Consider the following 22,762-nt stretch of genomic DNA (forward strand, 5'->3'; position numbering starts at 1 on the left):
CCAAAGCGTCATGGGCTGGAACTCACTTGGGGCGGGAATATGTAGTCATCGCCCTTTGGAATGATCCACTGGTAGGCACGGTCATGTTTGAATAATTCGTGTTCTGCTGGAGAAACTGTCAAGCAGCTCACACGCCACACAGGTCGCAGTCAAACAAAGCACGGGCTCTCCATGGTAAACGAGGATACCTGTGTCACTCGGAGCCCGCGGCGGGAAATGTCTTACGATCGGTACTCCGAGCGATTTTATTTTTTATGTTTGTACAGTGATACCTCGGTTCTAGAACATAATTCGTTCCGGGAGGACGGTTGTTCGAGAACCGAAGCGAAGCAATGAAACCCATAGGAAATAATGGAAACTGGATTAATTCGTTCCAAGCCCAGAAAATGCCTATTTACTGGCCTAATTTGTATATAATATGTAGAAAAACCTGAGTCTCAACAAGAAATAAGAAAAAAAGTATTAAAATAAATAAAAAAAAAATAAAATGTACTGTACAGTACAGTACAGCAAATTGTGTTTCATTTACTGTACCTGTACCAAACTTTATGGCAGGAGGGAATGATTGTATGAAGGGGAGTCCTCTTCAATAAAAACAGAGGTAACTGCTCTTCGGGTGTTTCTGTTCTCTGTATCTTTTGCTGAGGAGAATCAGAATCTTGCTCTGCAGTTGCTTGTCTGATTTCTTTACGGAAGAATTTGTCAATTGTTTGCTGTTTTTTTCTCCTCTGCACTCACACTGATGACGTAAGCAAGGCGCGCTGGCCGAATGAACGCCATTCGGCTCAACTCGGCTCATCTCGGACGTTCGGATGTTCGAGTTCCAAATATTTGTTCGGATTCCAAGACAAAATTTTCTCGAATTTCCTGGTCGAATACCGATTTGGTCGAAAGTCAAGGCGTTCGAGAACCGAGGTATCACTGTAATTTTAAAAAAATACATAAACATTTATTTTGCATTAACACATCAAACACATTACAGGCTTACTCCGAGTGATTTTTGCCTACAGTTTGTCCGGGCTAGCGGGGTGAAACCTACTCACACATTCAGATACATTTCTTTAACCCTAATCTACTCACTTGCATACCGCTTTCAGTCTGTCACTCAAATTGGCCTATAAAGGGCTAAAACGTCCTTTAGGCATGGACTGGTCCGTGACAACTAGCTGTTGTCATGACAAAAAATTGATAAAGAGAAGAAGGAAACAAAAACACAATCGTTTTAGTAGTTTTTAATCAGTTCTTTAGTAACATAGCTACAATTGCCTCCGCGTATTACTCTAACAATCCAGACCCAAGTCTGTTAATAAAACAATACCGTGCAGGACAAATTGTCTCGGGGTAAGAGTAGGATCTGGTACATTTAAAACATCCGAGTTCGTACAAGTCTTTCTAGCACATGTTTGTACTTAGAGGGGGCGTGTATGTGTTTACAATGCGTGTCTTGTTAGATAGATGTTAGAGCGTTGTAAGATTTACAATAATCGAAACAATCGATAGTCTGTCTGTTAGAAGTTTGAAAAATGCACTAAAACCCCAATCTATCATAGCTAGAAGGCATACAGATAAATATTGTGTCATTCCTTCCTGAGTTAAACAGCTTTCGTGTATTACTTTCTAAAGAATACATATTAATCGGTTAAATATTTCTAATGGCAGCTTATAGAGCCCTTTCGAAAAAACCTTGAAGGCCAGATGTACACTTTGTTCATAACAGCCAGCTGGATTGCTATAGCGAAGCAGTCAGATACAAAGATTAGTTGACTGCTAAAAGTTAACCATTTAGCCAACGGTAAGTCGTATGTTATGCTTCTGGTCTTAGGTTTCTGTCTTGCCTGAAGCGAGCAAGTTGTTCTATTTATATCACGAAATAGCACTTTAATTTAAAATATTAACCTCTCAAATGTTAGAAATCTGGCAGTTCTGGTGACTAGAGAGAATTATAGCATCGTATATAACAGATTATTTTGTACAACAACTATATTGATGCTGGAGCTATGCTGTAACAGCACGCGCACTAATGTTCACTCATGCACAGAGCATAATTATTACTGTCATGATACGGTAATTAAGAGCTCCTAACTCTTGGCTCTGCAGAAGGGGAATAATCTTAAAGGTTAGTCCCTACACTACTAGTCTGTCCACAACAGTCTGTCCAACTTTTCGCGAAGGAAAGTTCTATAAATAGAACACATAGAATTCTCACAAACATTGTGAAATAGTTCGTGTCTATCTTCCATGTCATGAAGGTTCTCTGTTTATTGTTAAACTTATAGAAACGAGTCAACTACATCTTCAAATTCTCTATTTTGATGAAATCGTCCGAGAGAGATCGAACTTCTTTCCCGTGAACCACTGACCTCAACTAACTAGAGAGAAGATTCAGGATAGATGGCAAATATGTCATATAATTAGTTTCGCAATCTCACACTGTGAGTTTTGAAAAAAAGGCTTCTGGATTCAAGACAGTGGCACACAAATGCACATACACCGATAAAGACATAAGAAATGACAATAAGATGTTATCACACTAAGAAGTGTAAAGACACAAGCGGAGGGAGTCATAAGTTGCAGTTTCTAATTCACATATTTAACTAAACATATTCAATAAATATTAACTTTTTGCGTTTAGTTTTCAATGCCAAGTTCACGCAATATAAATTTTACTGACTTTTTAACGTTCGTGGAAATATATACATTTAGATATATAAAAAATCGTTACACAATTTTTAAACACTACAATCCATAGATATCACACGTAAACATTCATTAGTGAAAAAAATCACAATTGCTTGCAAGCATTGAAATGTAAATTAGAATTTTACGGATCCTTGGAACACACAGTCATGAAAAAAAAAATCAAGTACAATTGAAGACTTCGTCAGGTTCGTGATTCTGAAATAAAGTGTAACATTTGATACACAAGGAGATATTTTGAAAGTGACAGCTAGGGGGACATCTTGCAGACATATGAGTGGCTGGAAGTCATTCTACACTAGTTTTTGTTGAAGCAAGCGATACTTCGTGTAACATTATCACTTAGATGTTCTTGGTTTGTATATGCCAGCATCGACTGAGGCACAGAGTCAGCAAAGTTGTTTTATTTTTCTTTGAGGATGGTATCGTGCTAACATGTGTGACCACAGCATCCTCCCTGTCGCAGAGTCTGTATTCAGAATTCAGTCTGTACTTAGTATTCTGTATGTATAGTTAGTCTTCAGTCTGTTACCGTGATGTTCTTATTATTTCCTATTTCTGTTCTATTTTTTTAGTTTAAATTTTGTCAAAGACTCAAGGGACGCAATGACCTATTGACCGCTCTTAAAATAAAATTTGTCTTCTTTCTCTGTTTTAGATGCTTGCGTTTCGGTATCAACGGTTCAGAATAGCTCGATTCGCCGCATTTTCATTTTGTTTTCCAAATGTATTTCAAATTAGAAATTTTAATTAAAAATAATTTGAAAAATCGAATTATAAACCTGCCAGTGATTATGATTTTCATTATGGCAATAAAAAATAACACCACTTTAAAAGAAACGGAATGGGATGCCAAAGCACACTGCACCTACAGATACACTTTTGAATGTAGTGGATGCATACGATGTCAAATCTGATCAAACTTTGAGCAGTTGAGGCAGGGCAATTACAGGCAAACAATGTAGACTTGACTGCATTTTCTGAACTACACTGCGTGCTACAAAAAGCTCATGATGTAACCTTTAATGATACTTTCCTTCTGAAGAGAGGGACGGAATAAGGAAATCACAGGCACTGCGAGACACACATAAAATAAACTATGTCCCAGTTCACCATGATGGAAAGACTGAGGCTTGGAGGAGAGTATAAAATAGGGTAGGCAATAGACTAGCAGCAGGAGCGAGACTAGAGACTACGCGACGGTTTCTAGTTGGAACCAGGACGAGGCTACCAGACTGCAAGCCGTAGTTCATTCATGGAACATAAACCTCTATCAGTGTAAAAAAATATTTCGAAAACAAATCACTCTTTTGAGTGTAAATTAGCATAAAGCAAATGACCGTTATAGAAAACAATAATGTTCAGACATGTTCTTTCAAGATGTTGACAGACAATGTTGGCAGCAATGACTTCACAACTACATGGTAGAAGGTGCCACATTAAAGGCTTTCCGACAGAGATGCCAGTCCAGGTAGCCAGTCCAGCTTTTCACGCCTGCGTGTATGTTCTTCGCGCCCGTAGAAACACGTCGCTGTGTATACTATCCTCATTACCTCGATAGAAATCACCCTTTGACCCATGATCTTTTTCAATCACAGACAAGTCCTTGACCATGTTCAGTCTACCAGACCCTGCACTTCTTTTCTGGATTCATTCGGCTTCCAAGAGGACAGTTGAAGGCCGTGGCAAAGTCTTCAGAGTTTTGAAGCGTGCCAATCACCCTGAAGGGAAAATGGTTAGAGTTTTAAAAATGTTATCGAAGTGCCTCTGGAAAAAGTCATCCTCTTCCTCTCAAAGACACGAGCATTCATGTCTCAGTACATTTATTTAAATCAAGGGGTCGGTTATTTGAAAGAAAATGCTCACCTGTATGGACTGGGGGCAAAAGCGTGACTCTTCACCTTCTCAATCTTGTACTCATCACGGTCGTTCGTACACCACAACTGCGAGGAAACAGACACAAGAAGGTGAATGTTTCCATCCTGGCTACCATAGACTTTCTTAAAAAAAAAAAATCCAGACCTAGCTAACTGCTTTCAGGACTCCTGAGCTGAATGGCATAATGTTGTCGGAATAAAGTATTTTCTACTGACACTCTAAGTAACTTTTTATTGAATGGAATTTTCCATCTTTTGGTAATGTCTACGAGAAACAACATAATTTCTTAGCTTTCAGGTTGTCGGTCATACGAAAACTATTGCAAATTCCACGTAAAAAGACCAACAAAGTCCCTAACGATGCAGAAAAGCCACCGATGGCTCTATTTAGTGCAGCTACTGATGACAATTACCTGGGCAAAGCTGAGGAAAAAAATTTGGTTGTGAGTGAGATTCAGACCTGGAAGCAGCCTTTCTTCTAACCCATTTTCTTGAACCCATCTCCGATACGCCTGCAAGACAGTAGGTAAACAAACTTGGTGTATGTTCCTCAACTATATAAAGACTGTTAAGAAATAGATGTGTCAAGATCTGACAGAAAGACGGATAGAAAGAAAAGCAAGCAACAAAGAACGAAGAAAGAACAAACAATGAAAGAAAACAGAGAGAAACAGAGAACAAAATAGGCAAAGAAAGACAGATAGAGAGACAGGTGTCTGAAAAGCATGAAGGATGGATCCAGCCGTCGACTTACCCTATAACTTTGTCTTAGCCCTCCGTTGTCAGCAATATTTTCTATTCGTGTTCGAAGTCCATCAATCTGAAAGTAGACACACCAGAATGAATATCGCAGACATCTGGTCACACTCTTAAATCGTAAACTTTACTATGCATGACAGCTTTTTTTCACCACATGGAGGATTAATCTCCAGTTTAAAAATCGTTCTTTTAAATAAACGTGCAAGTAATGGAGTTTATGTTACACCTCAGTTTAACTGTCACTTATTTTACTGATCTTTATGTATATATATATCATTGCTCATAAATATAGAGAGCTTTACGATATCACATGTTACAAGAGAGCAGACGACAATCTGACAGTGATGAAGTATACAAGCTGCAGTTGCACCATTGTGGTTGTTATGTAGGACACGAAAATCTGAGTAAGTCGAGATAATTTACATTCATTTGAGCTGGTTTCCACCGGAAACAGCTGTACTGGTCTACGATGCACTCGGTTTGTTCTTCATAATCATTAAGGTCGTCCTTTGACCACCAGCGCTGTGGATTGCCGGCCTTGTCATATTCGCGTCCTATGGAGCATAAAGACAGAGAGGCAATGGCTGATAATAAGGCTAGTAACAGATAACACATTTGTTGCCATCAGAACTAAAATGTCTCTTGTTAAACTATATGTCATTAATGTTGCCATAGATACCAAGATTTTAGGCGAAACTTGTAAGATTTAAGATGTAGGATTTAGGCATGGGCAGGATGTCGAGGAGAGTTAGAGACTTGGTGTTCAGTACAATCATCTAGCTCTTCTCTAAATTTGACATCCATGCACACACACGGAAACATTCATACTCACACTCGCGAGTATCACAAGTTTACACTCGAAGTGTTGGAAGCCCTTTCGTGTGTGTCGTGTGTTAGTGTGACCAAGGAAAAGGTTTTGTTGACATTATGTGAAAGAAGACATCTCCTTACCCACTTCGTCAAACCCGTGAGTCATCTCTCGCCCAATGACAGACCCGATTCCACCGTAGTTCATGGACCTGAAACGAGAGAAAACAACGATTGTGTACTTCTCACTGATAGTTGTTGTTCACTGAAACTGATTACCTAGCACTTGAGCACAGAGCAAAAGTTCATATATTTGGACAGTTCTTTTGAAAAATACGGCATCGACTATAATATTTTTCATTACCCTGACCCCTGACCCCACACCACCAATATTTCAGACTTGTGCCTCAGTCAGAGAGAGATGAAAGAAGAGGAAAGAAGTCAGCAGATGGAAAGTAGGACCATGATATCATAGATAAGAATGTAGACATGAAAGATCTCAAGCCAGAGTATGGTCCACGGATTAAAAACATAAAAGTGTCAGCACCTTACTATTTTAATTGTTTGAAAATTCTGAATTTATTTTTCGGTAATCATTGTTTGCGCAATAACACCATTTAGTTTGCACCTTGATGCTAAATAATGAGCAGATAGAACTGTTAAAAAAAACTTACTACCTAGAGTAGACGCTGTCGTAGACTGGTGGCTGGATGAAGCCTGCAGGAAACACTGCAACACCAGAGACAAGAGTGTTAGCTACATGCTGTTAACATTTCGCAATCTCCTTTTCTTATTCTGCTAAACGCTCTCCTTTGTCCATTTTCATTTTTATTATATTTTACTAATTACAAAATATTACAGTATCGTAATACCTTCATCTGAAAATTTACATGTTTTACGAGTTTTTGTTCCTGCTTGTGCATGCGTGTGCTTGTTCAAATTCGTACCTATTTCATTGGCTTTGGGGTTATAGTAGGCTTTCACCTGAGTCGCCGAGAACAAGCTGCAAGAAGGATACAAAATTGTTACAAAATCTCTTTGCAATCAGCGACACATCACTCACATGTTTGCTTATTTTTCTATAGCAGAATAATAACATTACAATGGTATCATACTGTCATACTGCTTGATAGGTTCCACTTGAACTGAATACAAACAACCTGTGGAAAACCACTAAAACTTTGCTTCTCTCATATTATGAGGACAGTTGTGATGGAGAAAATACTAAGAGTCTTTAACGAAGGTGCATTTGTACATAATGCTCATGTGAAAACAGAATTAAATGCAAAAGCCGGAACACTATTAATAATACCTGTTTTTTTCAGCAGGTTGCCTGAGTCTGTTCACCTGAGCCAGGTTCCTGAGGTACGTAAGACGTAGCATGTTCTGGAAGAAGGTCTCCTTGGACATATTGTACTGCACAGCAGAGTCAAGACTAATTGTCACGTGATCTTAACCCAATAAAAAGCCTAACCTCCATCTCAACCCCCTTAATTAACCCTAACCTGCGCCCATTGCACTCATCTTGGTAGGGTAAGCATGAACGCACTCTTACACATACAGAGGAGCTAGAAAGAAAAAGATCGTCTTTGTTGTCTTTATCAACTGGCGCCTGCATTCAGCCAATCATGTAAATCTTCTAGAAACCAAACTCCCTTGCTCGCTCTCTCAGTCACAGAAAACTATGATCACCTCAGCATATGCGTTCTCCAAGAACTCGTCTTCCAAGATGTTGTCTGGATACCCAACTCGAGCTTTTAGAGAGCGTGCCTGTTTTGACAGCAAATCACAATGAAATCAAAAGCAAAAGCAAATAAGATAAACAGAGAAATACTTTGTTCACAAATAAATCACTATTATCACTGCCAATAAATCAAACATTAAAAGAGCGAGGAAGTCAACGGCTTTTCACCCATAACCGACTTACTTTTTTTTTTCTTTCTCATACCATTTTGTATGTATGACTCAAAAACTGTCACATCTGTGCAAGACAGTAAACTGACCTTTTCAATGGCCGCTGCCTTGCTGTCAGGTCCCAACCATTCCGCTTGTCTCAGGATGTCCAGAAATGCAATGCGTATGTTTCCCACAATTTCTTCAAGCTTTTAAATAGAATTAAACAATTACTTTTTAGAATCCAATCCCAGTGTTGACACCTACGCTTGCAATGTGAGCAGCGAGGCTGCGAAATACAAACAAGGTACAACAGTGTTGATGGTTTAGTTTCTTTAAAGTAGATCCTAAAGGAAAAATTCTCTTAGACAAACATGCAGGAGAAAAAATATACTCGCTGCATCGTTTAGTACACTTATTGTGAATTCCAGCAAGAAGGACAAGAGCAAGATAGAATAAATGAATGTCAAAGTTAAATTAGGGTCTGATTTCTGACTTTGAAGCGAGCAGAAAACTTAAAAAGCAGATTTTGTATAAGATGTACTGTTACATAAACATTTTACACATAAGAAACTCAATTCTGTGTCAGTTATACTATGTTCATGTTTTGGGGACAAAGCCACAGATATGCAGCCTCATGCACATGCTGGGTACTTACATAGGCCCTCTCGTCAGGCCCAAAGGCACTCTGTACAAACAGTCTGCTGGTCACCTCTGGAAACAGAGCATCTGTCAAGGCCACGCACTCTTGCCAGCGGGTGCGCTGAGACTTACTGCCCTTGAGTTCCTACAACATTAAAGATCAATTGCATAAATACTAAAACTCCATTACAAACTCGATCAATAAGCATCTTTGGATCCTTTCTTTTGACTGGTAAATACAATCAAACTGCTCTGCTCTTTGAGAATGTCTTTGACCTTTGCTGCCCTAGACTGGACCACAGTCCATGAAGACACAAGAGTGTTTTCTAAGTTGCCGTGCGAGTCTTTTCTGTTGACATCAACCCACAAACTCTTCATAGTTGTTATTTGCAAGACGCATGTGTGGTTGGACCAGCAGGCGAAAGTCACGTGTAAGAATCATCATCTGGTATCAGTATTCTAAAAATAAAATTCTCTGGCTTCTTACTTATTAAAGTTCAATAATTTCTTATTTCTCTAATTCATGGTTATCTTTTAAACACGTTAAAGATTGTCAAACATTACAAGACATGAAGAAAACTAGGAGGATCTTTATTTCTATTACTTCATTTCAAGTAACTTCTATCAGTCTTAGGACAAATGTAACAGGATTTTCTTTGATGGTGCCTAATATTTTCAGGCCTTTTGCAGACTCTCTGCTTTGAGTGTGTGTGTGTGATTTTTCCGCCCTTTGACAGGTTAACCTTTGAAATGCCTGCGAGATTACGTTTATTATAATTATTTATATATTATATATTAAAGGAGAGACTGAATATAGTTTTCTGTATCAAACATTTAGCATGCAGCTTGAGACAAATCAGACATGGTGAACATCTGGTCTCAATATTTACAGTGTTTGGTGTCCCACAGTGCAGTTTCTACACAAAGGGGTGAGTGGGTAGCAGCAAAAAATTGTTGATGTAGAATGTGATAACAGAAACTCGCAGAAGCAGTCAGTATTTTGTTAATGTATTCATCACACACGCGCTCTCCTCACTGTGTCACATACATGCGCAAACACACACTCTCTCAATCTGGCAGCTGTATATGCACACACACAAGGGCAAAGAAAAGCACAAGTATAAAAACATATTTTCACAAAACCAACAACAAGCATGTGACCTGAATAACCTTTCTATGACTAATTAAGTACATTTGCTTTGTCTTTTGTTTTCACATCGTGTCTAAACAACCTTATGGTGCTGACTCGTGTATGTTTTAGTCGGCGCCAGTCAAGGGTTAATCATCTGTATATAAAGGGCAACAAGGTCCTGCCAACAGTTGACACGCCCACGTGCTGTTCAGCCCACAACATATTGTTTGTAGTGAGAGAAGGTCAAACACCACAGCATCAACAACCCCCATGAGACCCACCTCTACACACTGATTCTCTACCCGGCTAGCTTCGCTTTGGGAAAGAACAAGAATTTCTTTCACCTGTCTCCAACAAACAAACCTATATTTTTTACAGTCCTGCTATTCTGAGCTTTCTCTCTTAATGATATGATTACTGTGGGCTGTGTTTCACACAGAGAAAAATTTTTTTTTAGCAGGAAACATTAGTTAATGTGTAAAAATCACAAATCTTATGGTTTTATGTCACACCGCACACGAACACGAATGCATTCTCTCACCATCCACACACACGCACATATACTCATGAGGGATCAAACAACTGACCGATGAGCGACCAGCCGAAGAAAACATGGGAAATGAAGAGAACAAAAAAAAATCAGCAACAAATAATCATTTATCCACAGCGACATCTCCACAGTCAAAGATCGTGGTTAGGATCTCAACTCACCTTCTGGAAGTCGAGCAGGATCTGTCGGAAGCGAGATGTCAAGTGCTTCATGTGTGAGTGGAGACTGGACATGAGGTAATTGGCCATCACCCTGACAACGACAGGCACTCGTGATTAACAGCCTCTATATCACTTTCAACACCGATGACTTAATAAAATTAATTAAGATATAGTTATCTAATAGTTAGTCAAAAGCCTTTAACCACAGGACTTGCTCTTACCTGGTCGGCGTCGTCTCCAGAAGCGGAAAGAGTTTCTGAAAGAAGGAAGGGGACGTAATGATGATCTTCTCGCTGCGAGTTACCTGTGGCGGTGCGCTGCCATAATGCATCAGTCCGTTGATGTAGGCGCTCCAGTCGAACTGCCGAAAAGAATCAGCAATGCTGTTGAAATATTTGTTGATGGACACAGAGGGTGACACGGACACACAAGTCACCTCCCAAAGGGCAAAATGGATGTTTGTGATCTTCAGAAAGAAACAGTTTTTACTTTGCTAACTTTTTTACTGTTTCATCTTCATTAAGTTCTCTTTTCATCTGATTTTTGACACCAAGTCAGTCAACCTTATCGACATCAGATAAACGTTCTTACCATAGGATACATGATCTCTAACTCTTCTATCGATGTACTTTTGTACCCTTTCGTCCCCTCACAAGGGCAAACTGTTATCTGCAAATAAATCAGACTTTGGTGTGATAATTGTGCACAAGTATTATAATAATACATGTTCATTGACATTACCAAGCTTTCAGCTTTCAGCCACACAATAATCTACCCTGGGAATTGGGGGTTGGGAACACGAAAGATAAGTCTTTCTGTCCGAAACATGCAAAAGAAAGTGAAAACAAACACACAATCAAAAAGCTCACATTAGCCAGACGTGACTCTAGTTCCACGATTTCCTCCACGTCAGACTCTGCATCAAGGGAGTGAACTCCTAATTCAATAAGGAGTTGTCTTAACATTTTATGGTAGGCGCGAACTTCTCGGCTATGCCTGCCCTTCAGGTAGATCTCCCGGCTTTCTGCGCCCATTCCCAGTTTGCCTTCACTTACCTGTGATGATAAAAAAAAAAAAGTGATTACGACAGTTATTCAAAATTAGCCAATCCTTCCGAGATGTTTACATTTGAATTTCCTTTTCATGAACTGGTTCAGCTTTTAAAGGCTTAGTAACATCATTTTGCTATTACGTGTCTAAAAGATGTTAGAAAAAATCAGCTAAACAATAAAATTCACAAACTGCTCACGTATATCCTATTAACTGACGGATCGTTGGGGTCCGGAGCGATTTGGATGCTAATGATTGGCTCCAGGCCAACTCGCGATAAAGACAGCAGCAGCTCTTCAAGCTCCACATCAGTGTCGTTCCAGGCGGAGTCAAGACTTGGCCATTTGCCAACTTGAGCCAACAGCTTATCAAACGGCTCACGTCCAATGTCTTCGAGTTGATCTGAGAAACGTAGAGAATTGCAGCTGATGAGTAGGATGACTATATGCTAAATCCAATAGTTTTACTTTTGAGTCTTTTGTCTTTAGAGAGTGAAGAATAATAATAGCTTAGCTCGTTTCAATATCTTTCTCTTTTTATGCTTTTGTGTGTGTATACAAAGAAACATTGGAGGCAACTAATCTCCAATAACTGTTTTATCTACCTTCATCGTGACACGAAGCGTAGAATGCTCTGGCTTGCTGTATTGCTGCAGGTTCATTTGAAGCTTCTTCCATTTCCAGAAGCTCTACGAAAACAACAAAACACACCACACACACACACACACACAGAGGCACACGCAAACATACAGAGTTACACTCTCGTCATTTTCGTGTCGAAGCGCCCTCTGGTGTTAGCTAATGGAACTCATGTGTCTTATTGATCTATTAGGGGAAAATCCTTTCTTGAACCTGGTTCAAAGTTTTTATTCCTGGAAGGCGTGTACTTGATAACTGGCCTTACTATATATCTATATATAGAAACAATGCTTCAGCAGCAAAGAAAGAATTAGGCTTGATAACTTGATAATTTGTTATTCATTTGACAAAAATCTTCGTAATTTATAAATTACATGGACCTGTCTACGCCAGTAATGTTTAGTCGAATTAACGCCAGCTATTTTGTTAATGACAGTAGCGAAGGACGGTGATAATTGTTACAGTAAACGAGTTGTATCGTCAGAAACCTACAGCACAAAAGTATTTCAATTTCTGATTATTAACGGCGAAAAATATGCTCATGGAAGGAACTAAATGCAAAAGTTGACTTACTTTTGAGCGTGACTTGCACATCTTCCTCCATCTGCGTGTAAATCGTCACTTCCGGTCGATCGGCTGGAATGAAGCTGTCCTTGACCCATCCCCCACAGGCGAACCGGTAGAAGTCGTCACAGGGATTCACGGAGCGGTCCATGAACACGCTCACACGAGAGGCTAGCATACACAGGCGCGTGCACGCACACACAAACACACAGACTACCATTAGAAACAAAATACAAAAACAATGCTACGCTGAAGCTTATTATACATTTGTTTTCTTTTAAAAATCGTTTAGTCAAAATATTTATTTTCATTAGCTAAGACATGTTTTATTAAGACAATCTAAACGATAATTTTACAAATTGGGATTTCTTCTATCAGTCTTGTTTTGCTTCCTCATTTCATTCTTACATTCAGTAACACAAGTTAAACCAGGTTTGTCGTATCTTGACTATTATGAGGATCTTTATGGCTAACAGACTGACAGGCTAGTGGTTTTTCTCCTTTCCCTTAAGTAGCATAAACAATCGTGTAAATAACAAAAAATCTTGAGTAGAAGAAATGTTAAATTTGAAAATACATACCAGACTTCACGCAGGACTCTTTAGTGCAAAATACTGAAATGAGTAAATGAAGAAATGAAGTCATAAGGATGTGTCAACTATCATGTCATCAACATAATAAGGGTTAAATAAGGGTCGACAGAAGATCTCTGGATGTAGGAAAAGGGGCGGGAATGATGACAAAAGCTGCATGGATAGACGCAACTAAAATACAGACTGGTAATTTATAATCACAATCATAACAGGAGACTGTAATAAATAATGCAATTATTAGACACATGACCGTTATCATGACACACACACACACACATATATATATCATCAAATGCAATTAAATAACCCAGAAATAAGAAAAGATTTTCATTATATGAAGCGAATAGACCAATTCTTTGAAGAATTTTGGAAATCGTAAAGATGTGAATGTCTTAACTTAGTGAAGACTGATGACATGAGTGTTAATGATGTTTAACTTACTATTTAACTTTATTAAATTTGTACTGAAAGAAATAACACGTTGAACTTTTTTCAGCATTATGTTTAGCTTGTTTATTACATTTATACTGGAAGTAACACTGTTTTTGAGCTTTTATTCATTGTTTTAGTCTGAATTTGTTGTCACATACAGCTATTCGTCGTTATTAATTTGTTGTTGCCATGGTACTGTTCCTGCTGCAATAAGAATGCCCAGGATCAGGAGTCATGACAACCCATTCAGTTGTGTTTTAGAAGCTCTTACGTCGTGGTTCCCGCGCCAGTAGTACAGGATGACGAACCCGATGAGAAAGGCGACGAAGAGAAGGAAGATGATGAGCAAGAAGACTAGGAGACATTTCTCCAGCAGCGACCTGTGCTTGCAGCATCCTCCTCCCTGCTCCAGCGGCGGCGGGGGCTGCTGGGGGGGACCTGCCTGGCCGGCCTCGGCGTCAGCAGTGCTGGATGGTGGAGGTGGAGGAAGCGGGGCGTCAGCAGGGCTGACCTGGTTGTCGTCAGGACTGCAAAGCCAAGACATGGACCTTCTCTGTCTCTCTCAATATTGAAAGACACAACAACTAGTACTGACACTGTCACGGATGATGATGATCATGATGATTGATTAATAATTGACGATGATGATGCCATCTTACATGACTTTGTTGGAGATTTTTAAAATGTGATTTTTAACTCAATGTGATTTTTTTTTTTAATTTCCTGTAAGACTGTAATCTTTGAATAGGGCGAGGTGAAGAGGATGGGTGTTGTTATTTACACCCTTCTTGAAATGCGTTCAGACAATAAAAAGTTCCAGTTCCATCGACGCATTTATACATCTGCACGTCTATGCGATTGTGTGGTGTGAGCGGGGATGTGTGTGTGTGCATGAGCGTGTGTGTGTGTGTGCATGTGTGTGCAGGCATGCGCAAAATTTGTGTATATTTCGTCCAACCATGAAGATGGGGTCTCCTATTTCCCTGTATAATGCATTAATCTATATACACGACAAGCACATTCCTATTCGTATATCCTAGTTTTGCTATTATTAGTGCTTCCAAAGAACATACAGAAGTCTGTCTATGCGCCTTACTGTCTGTCACGCCCACACACACTCACAGAAAACACCGCGCAAAGTGTAACAGATGTATGTGTATGTGTGTTCTCAAAGTGTACCCCAAGCTCATGGTACACACGTAGAGGCAACACGCTGGGTTATAAGCTGCTTTGCATGTGCTGGGCTCATGTTGCTTCCTGTGCCAGCGCTGAAGTCCTGTTACATCAGCATCTCCATTCGCCCAAGCCAACCCCCTCCCGAGCCTCGCATGTACGAGGATGATGATGGAATGGTGCGGGGGAAACGGCCCTCAATTTTCGCTACACCTAATGAAGTCTGGCTGATGGAACGAGCCTTTTCTACACTTTTGACTTCCTTGTCTGTCACGGATATATCTGATAATTACTAGGCGAGTGCTCACTCGCTCTTACCTTCTCCATTTCTCTCTTTTCAACACTTAGGGTCTGTCCTTATCTGAACGCACGCGCGCGCGCACACACACAAAGATATACTCATCTCTTGTTCGTGTGTATGTATTGTGTACATGCGTTCGTGTGCATGTGTGTGTGTGTGTGCATGCGTGTGTGTGCCAAGAGAAAAGGTAAGATCTGCGTAAGAATCTTTTGGCAGCTGACTGCACGGTTTGCCCAGGAGGTGCGACGGCCTCAGGTGAGCACAGATGCAAGAAAGGAATGCAGGGCGGGTCAGGGTAAGTTTCAGGAATACGGGTATTGCTGACTACCTGGTTTGATCGCTTGTTGGGCGGGGGCTGACATTTTCTCAAAACCATCATGTATTAGACACAAGCAAATTCTTTCTTGATCTTGTTACAGTTTGTGCAGATTTACGTTAAAGCTGTTGTTTTCAAACGCTCGATTCTTTATGGCAAGGCATCACTCCTGCACTCTTGTTGAAGTAACCATTAAGTGTTCATCGAAAGTAGAGAGAGGGTCTAACATTTGTACATCATGGTTCATATGATGTTACAATGATGTCGTACATCCACTTTGCTGCCGAGTGTGAACAGTTGAAAAATTCTATTTTTGTCCTTGCACTAGAATCCTTCTCTTTCGATATGCCTCACCTGTTCACAGTTATGCGCCATTTCACAAGCACTTCGCTTCCTTGAAATTCAGTATTCAGTATAATCTTATTTTTCTAAAAAAAAAAAAAAATAATAATAAAAATAAAAATAAATAAACGCGTATACGGGTTCACAAGCTTATCTCTCTCTTTCGTTCGTTCTCTCATTACTCAGAAATTCGTTCTCTCTCTCTCTCTCTTATCCTGTGTAATGTACACTTTATAAAAAAAAAAATATATATTTAAGCTTTCTTGAGTGTATTTACAAAAAAGATACCTAGTAAGCAACCCTTGAAATTATCTCCTTTTTTTAACCGGCGAAATTAAAAAAGAAAACAACTTTTGAACGCACTTAAACGCAGACCAAGATCTTTGCCAAGTTGAAAAGTTTCAAACTGCTACAACCCTTCAGTCAAGGCCACATTCCTGTCCCGTAAGGCTGTTTCCGGTCTTGTGGGGTTTTATTCGAAAACTCAACGAAATACGAAGAAAATTTGCCAGAATATTTTGACGACAGTAGGAAGCATAAATCCCCATTAAGTTTATAAAATCTTTGACCCAAAACCGATTTTGCAGGAGAGCAATACTTTAGCCACAATTATAATCTTTTTCAATTGTTGATCATATTATGGTATTAAATACATGATATAATCACACATCAAATATTGATACGAAAAGTCAGTTACAGCAAGAGATGGGGTGTACCATTAGGAACACAGCTGTCGATGATATGATGATCCAAAGACGAAATAGTTTTACGTACAAAAATTCTTGTCTTTACTGGCAACCCATTTCTGTATTTACTGAAAACTCAATCCCTGCCTTTACCTGCAATTCCTTTTCCTCTCCCCTGAAGCCCATTCCAGTCTTTACCTATAACCCGATTCTTTCTTCATCTTATAAACATATTCCTATCTTTTCCTACAATCCAGTCCAGTCTTTATCTACAACCCACTCCTGTCTTTGTCTGATTCTTAGTGCGTTGCCTTTGCAAAACCTCCTAGTCAGCAAAAAATCTGTGAGCCACAGACTGGTTAGGATGAGAGTCTGTCGGTACAACCGCTCACAACAGGCAAGAAGGAGTTAAGACAACAGATGACTAGGAGTGAGGATGGAAGGAAGGGAGGACTCGAAGGGCAACACAAAGCTTCCATCTCTAGTACTGGAAGTAACAACGCCCAATGCACACAAGACACCCAGATAAACTGTTTTGGACTGTAACAGAGACAACGAGCAAACAGCAGCCAGACGGTTTAGTATGGCGGGCAATATTAATAGGATTCCTACGGCAGAGACAATGCCTTGGGATCTCGCCAAAAGGGTGTAATCACACATGTACCATGGTACTAGTTGGTGGGCCATTGGTGTGGGTTGTCTGTAGAAAACGTTACCTTCACAATATTCTTGACTTATCATCATCTTTGGCGCAAACATTAAAATCACACAGTTAATACACACAAAACCCTTCTCATTATAATCCATACAAGAATCACTTGCTTATTACTTATATATTATTTGTTAGTCTGTTTAATCGTACCTTCTTCATGTCGCCACCTAAACCTCTCGCCTTACATTGGGGTGGATGGATGGTGGGGACATGATTAGCTGGGGTTGTAAATATAATGATATATAATAATCTGATCTCACGCAGGATTAAAACTTTTGCACCCTTAGCGCTGATATTAAGATTAAATAATGTTGATTATTTAGATGAGAATATTATGAATTTAGATGAGGAAACGCATAACGTATACAGAAAGACAATAAAACCATCTTACACAAAATTTATCTGAAACGCGCGATATTTCTCACACATTATCACATGACTTACACAACATACATTCATTACACCCAAACACTAGCTATCTGACCAAACGACCAACTGACAAACAATTTATTGCAGCCCCTCATAGCACTAACAGAACACAAAAAGCGTTGCTGTCGGGTCTGGTGGACTGATGTGAAAACACATGAAAGATGTCTTGAAGAAGTTATTTTCATTACTATCATTACTGCGTTATACAAGGACTTCGGAAGGTAAGGCACTTGCTGGAAACACTACAGCATTGGAAAACACCCATCTGGGTACACGATTTACCCAACCTCATATTACACCCGTGGCCTTTCCCACAGATGTTTGATTACCGGCGTCCAGAGAGGAACACCTATACGAGTCTTACTGGGGAGAGCTGTGCAGCATGCCTGTGCTTAATTGCAGAAAAATATGTTTTGATAACTAGGATTATCAACCTAACATCTAGCGGCAAAGCCACGGGATCATCAAATAGAGTGCAAGTTGAAAATCAGCAACGATGTGAATTATGTATGTTAAATAATGTGTTATTTCCTTCACAAAGTGCTGCTCTGTATTCTTTGATGGCACATGGTACATCACCTACATAAGGAGCAGAAAGTTTAACACCACAGGAGCTTCTCTGTAAAATGCCTCTACTCTTAAATGGTTTTCGTTGGTTCCCTAGAGCAGGGAGCAAAAAAAAAAAAAAAGAAGCTACAGCCAATGAAAGAACTAAAATCTTATATTGTCAAGCTTACAGTCAATTAAAAGATGTCAGATGTCACAGTGGACGCATCCATGGTCAAGCCTGGTGACAAGTATTTTATCTTCTCAGGAAACATTAATCGCAAGTGGAAGAAGATAATTTGTTCGAACTTCTGTTTTCTTTCTTTTTTGTAAATCCGTCAACTTAAAAAAAATTACTCATGTGGGTCTAAGACATCAACGATGATAATGTCTTGCAATGCCAGCTATTCCCTGCACCGTACGGTAGTAAGTGCCACCCGGGAGAGTGTGAGAAACAACCACCGTCTCTGGATTCCACCTGTGGCTGCTTGACCCCGCGACACTGGAAGGTTTCTGCCAGTCTCACCTCGCAGTGACATTACTGAAGTCTTCAGGTGCCTTGATGCCTTGTCGGCAGCACAGGTGATGTGCATTGACTCCCCATCAGTACTGGGAATGTAGACTTATACTACAACGCCCTTGTGATAGCTGTAGAATGTGGGTAGACGCCCCGTATGTCATTAAACATCCGCAAATAGAAGCACAAGGGTACCCTGCTCACTTGGTCTTTCCGTCTCAAAGTATCCTACCAAATGAGAGAGTTCTTATAGCAAAGAGAAGTAATAAGACAGATTCGTAAGTGTTACAAATATTTCTGAAGGAATAAAGGAATAAACTTCCTCTTGAATGACTTTTTTGCTAATAGTGTCCAATTATGCAGTTTAACTGTAGTGACAAAATGCAGTTCAGATTTTGTTAAAGACGAGGGTTCGATTCTCATCATAGTTAAGCTTTCAAAAAAAAAAACGTGAATAAATGTTGTTCCTTAGTTATGTGTTTGCCTGTTCAAGTTGAATTTTTAGCTCCTTAGATCGATGTGTACTGGGTTGCTGCATATGTTAGCTGTTGGGTTTGGGTAGAGATAGGCTTAGGGGCTGGTGTTAGGGTTTAGGCTTGAAGCTAATTGCAACATGCAAATACGGTATGTGTATGCGTCGACAGCTCGTTGGAATAGCTACTGATAAAAAAAAAAAAAATAGAAAACAAAATAAATCCCTAGTTATGCAATCTTTTTAAATATAATTAAAAGAAATTGTTTATTCTGGTCAATAGCTAGCTTCACCTGGAAGGATAAACTGCTTGGATAGAAGACTTAAAAGGATCAAAAACACATTCGATCCTGAAGGACTTTTTTCTTGTTACCAGTATCTCTCACGCTGGAGAGCTCTAACGACTTTTCTCTGGTCATGAAAGCTTACCCAATTACCCTCAAGGATCGTCTAATAGACAACAGGTTCTCATGGTGCTTTGAGGGAAACCTACCTTCTTCCATTCGGAATCTTTGTTCAAATAACGGTGAGGGCAAAATCAAACCAATAAAATAAAGTGCTAAACCCAACAAAACAACAAATAGAAACGCATACAGAGGGATAAAGACCAGAAATGAAGAGGGCACACAAAGGCCATATGGAGAACAAGAATAGAAAAAGGGATTGATAATGGTGGGTGTCTGGCTGTATTAGCTACAGTGTAAACTAACATTTTAATTAGAACAAACGGTTAAGCCGTTAAGGCATGAACGGCTATTTTAATCCGACACCAATGTCTTTAGCTACGTTAACTCTTAAGATCTTTCAGGTTCAGCATTTACTAATGTTTTAAGGAGAACCGACAGTCTTTAGCTGCAGACGAACACCCTAACGGTCGAAACTGTAGCTTACACTATTCTGAAACTCATGGGAGATCAGATCAGAAGCCAAACTATCGAAAACGAGATGTTTACCTCTTTTGCACCATCAAGCTTCATCTCTACCTGCCTGTCTTCTTTTTTCGTATAACTTTGTTCACAAACAAAAAATGTAAACTTGATGTGTTTGGCTTATCAACATCAGTCGGTGTCGTCCACGACCAAGTTCGATAACTATAACAACAAATTCTAGTCCCACCATTTTGACTATACGTGGGGCGGACAACTCATGCAAGCAGGTGCAAACAGACGAGTAAACAACAGGAAATGCTTACCCCGGCATATCGTCTGCTCTGCGCACGCCTTGCCGTCAAACACTCCGAGATGAGATTGCAAGCTTGTCTGCCCTTTGAAGCCAGCTAGTCTTTTGAAGTTGCTCAGTCAAGCTGCTCGCAGGCGGAGGGCACCGCGCGTTGAATTTGCACCAATGGCTGCTCAGTGAACTTGCGAGTGATCTGCTCTTGACGACAAGACTTGTCCTAAGCTTCCCGAATCACTTCCCAATCTTAATTTCAATCTGGCGATGTATCTTTGCCTTTTTTCAATTCCTTCCAGTTTTCAGTAGTCATCAAGAAATTCTTCTACAAAAACTTGTTAATCCAAGGCATGCCGAGTCAAGGTAACGACAGAAGAAGTATTCTCAGAAGAATGCAGAAATTACTATTATTTGATTTTTTTTTTTTTTTTTTACTGAACGTGGCTTATTTCTGTTTTCCCCCTAAAGAATCCAAATTCAACCTAAGCACTGCTACCTCACAGCTTTTTCCTATTAACATTACGCTATAATGTATGTATACATGCGAACAATCGTCTTGGCCCTTTAGACAGGAAATAATAGTCCTGACCAATTATAAAACGCTTTGATACTCCCGATCGTCTAGAACTCATTTGTCCGACAAACACTAGTGTAGAGCTCTAATAAAGTCTCCAGCACATAGAGTAAGGGCTGGGTGGTGTCAGAAAGTTCCCACGACTGTGCAACAGTCTTGGATAAAGTCTGCGCTGCAGTCAGCAGGCGAAAGTCGTTAAGGCATTGCCAAAGTTTTCTCGCGCAAGCAGCGGCACCACTGGAGAGAGTGCACCGGTGAAAGGCGGAGTCTTTGTCGGTCGCGGAAGGTTGCCAAACAGCGCACTCCCCAGTCGCCCAGCCAGATGATGCAGTGTATAACCTATGGGTGTACTCTCATTCTCACTGTATTTTGAAAAAAATAAATAAAGCTGTGTTTAAGAAAAGCTCCAAGCGGTCAGGCCTGTAAACAGAGCTCACAAAGACATAGAACAGTAAGATGCGATGTAGGAGGATACATGATTATTACTAAATAACAATATGCCACTATGTCAGAGTAACCCTCAAACCAGGGATCGTAGCTATAGCTATAGTGATGCATCTTTGAAGGCAGCAGTTTGCCTCAGGAGTTCACCATAGCCTTGCGCCATGTCTTCAAACCTGTCTGGGCTAAAACATGGAGATACATCGTGTATTGGTGCCATTGACTTCATGGACAACTTACTTGTCTCTAAAACAGGGCTAACACGGTGTTGTTTGAGGAGTGGTACTTTGGCAACAAAAGGTCCGACTTCGACCCCCCACACCCCACCCAACCCCTTTCTCCCTCTCCCTTCACTGCTCTTGTCGAAAAAGAGAAACCTGCGACGCAGGCTGGCTGCTGGTACTAGAACGAAGCAGAATCCGAAGAGGTAACGCCCTGGTGAGAAACGTTCGCGTACTGCAGTACTTTTTTTTAAAAAAGCTTGCTGTTTTCTTGCTCTTTTCCTCCCGCATGATGGGCTCATATGTGCGCCTCAGATGCCGGCATCGGACTATTTCTGGAAGCGGGCGTGTGCCGTGCTGCACACAAGTCATGCGCAGAGGGAGTCGTTCAGTGCTGGAGAGGTTTCGCGGAGTCGGACATCATTGTTGTGTTGTTCGTGGTTTATCTTAATCACAATCTTGAACTGGGGGTACGAAGTCTTACATTTCATCGGCAAAATGGATGCATTTCTGACTCCACGGGCGTATGCGATACATCGTTTTGGCGCCTGAAACGCACATGTCATATACAGGACCAAATTTGCTGGAAACAAGCCAATCAGATTAAGGTTTTTTTCAACATCTACCTACCCGCCCACCCAACTTTCTCTACAAAGAAACAAGGGAACAAACTCTTTTCTGCCGGCAGGCTAATCTTACTGACTGCTGTCCCTTCTTAAGATAGCTATTGAGTTTTCGAATGACAGAATCAATCAATTAAAACATTTCTGTCCAACAGCGTAATACAGAAGACTCAGATGCACCTCAAACGGGATACCACTCTCTATAAAGGAAAGATATCTCAGTAACTGATTTGTGTCTCTAACATGAGGCTCGTAGCAAGCTCGAGAAATACACTTGACATTAAGGCAGGGGATACACGTACATTCACGACTTATTCTGCACACAAAACCAAGTTGAGGTTGTACTTGCAATCATCGTTATCGCAAATAACATCACTTTGCGTAAGACACCTAAACTTATATACTACAGCTATCATAAAACTGACAATTTGTTCCTGATTC

The 22,762-nt window shown here is 40.1% G+C and overlaps 1 protein-coding gene across 1 annotated transcript; it reads right to left on the bottom strand.

Moving 5' to 3' along the window:
- Nucleotides 1-1,216: 1,216 nt before the first annotated feature.
- Nucleotides 1,217-21,293, bottom strand: LOC112557486 (neprilysin-4-like). Its single transcript, XM_025227379.1, has 22 exons — nt 20,482-21,293; nt 14,067-14,322; nt 13,352-13,384; nt 12,780-12,941; nt 12,173-12,256; nt 11,768-11,970; nt 11,388-11,573; nt 11,110-11,187; nt 10,740-10,879; nt 10,519-10,609; nt 8,692-8,820; nt 8,144-8,242; nt 7,833-7,910; nt 7,453-7,556; nt 7,088-7,143; nt 6,818-6,869; nt 6,285-6,352; nt 5,757-5,887; nt 5,329-5,394; nt 4,988-5,086; nt 4,564-4,640; nt 1,217-4,418 (listed from the first exon to the last, which is right to left on the bottom strand). The coding sequence occupies exons 2-22, from the start codon at nt 14,188-14,190 to the stop codon at nt 4,319-4,321; spliced, it is 2,160 nt and encodes a 719-aa protein (XP_025083164.1). The 5' UTR covers nt 14,191-14,322; nt 20,482-21,293; the 3' UTR covers nt 1,217-4,318.
- Nucleotides 21,294-22,762: the final 1,469 nt, after the last annotated feature.

Source organism: Pomacea canaliculata, linkage group LG2, assembly GCF_003073045.1.
Source record: "Pomacea canaliculata isolate SZHN2017 linkage group LG2, ASM307304v1, whole genome shotgun sequence".
Lineage (NCBI taxonomy): Eukaryota > Metazoa > Mollusca > Gastropoda > Architaenioglossa > Ampullariidae > Pomacea > Pomacea canaliculata.

Coding starts and splice junctions, on each gene's coding strand:
- LOC112557486 (XM_025227379.1), bottom strand. CDS start 14,190: ATGCTGCAAGCACAGGTCGCTGCTGGAGAAATGTCTCCTAGTCTTCTT. Junction 11,574..11,767: donor CGTCAGTTAATAGGATATAC/GTGAGCAGTTTG, acceptor TTATCATCACAG/GTAAGTGAAGGCAAACTGGG. Junction 5,087..5,328: donor GGCTAAGACAAAGTTATAGG/GTAAGTCGACGG, acceptor ACTGTCTTGCAG/GCGTATCGGAGATGGGTTCA.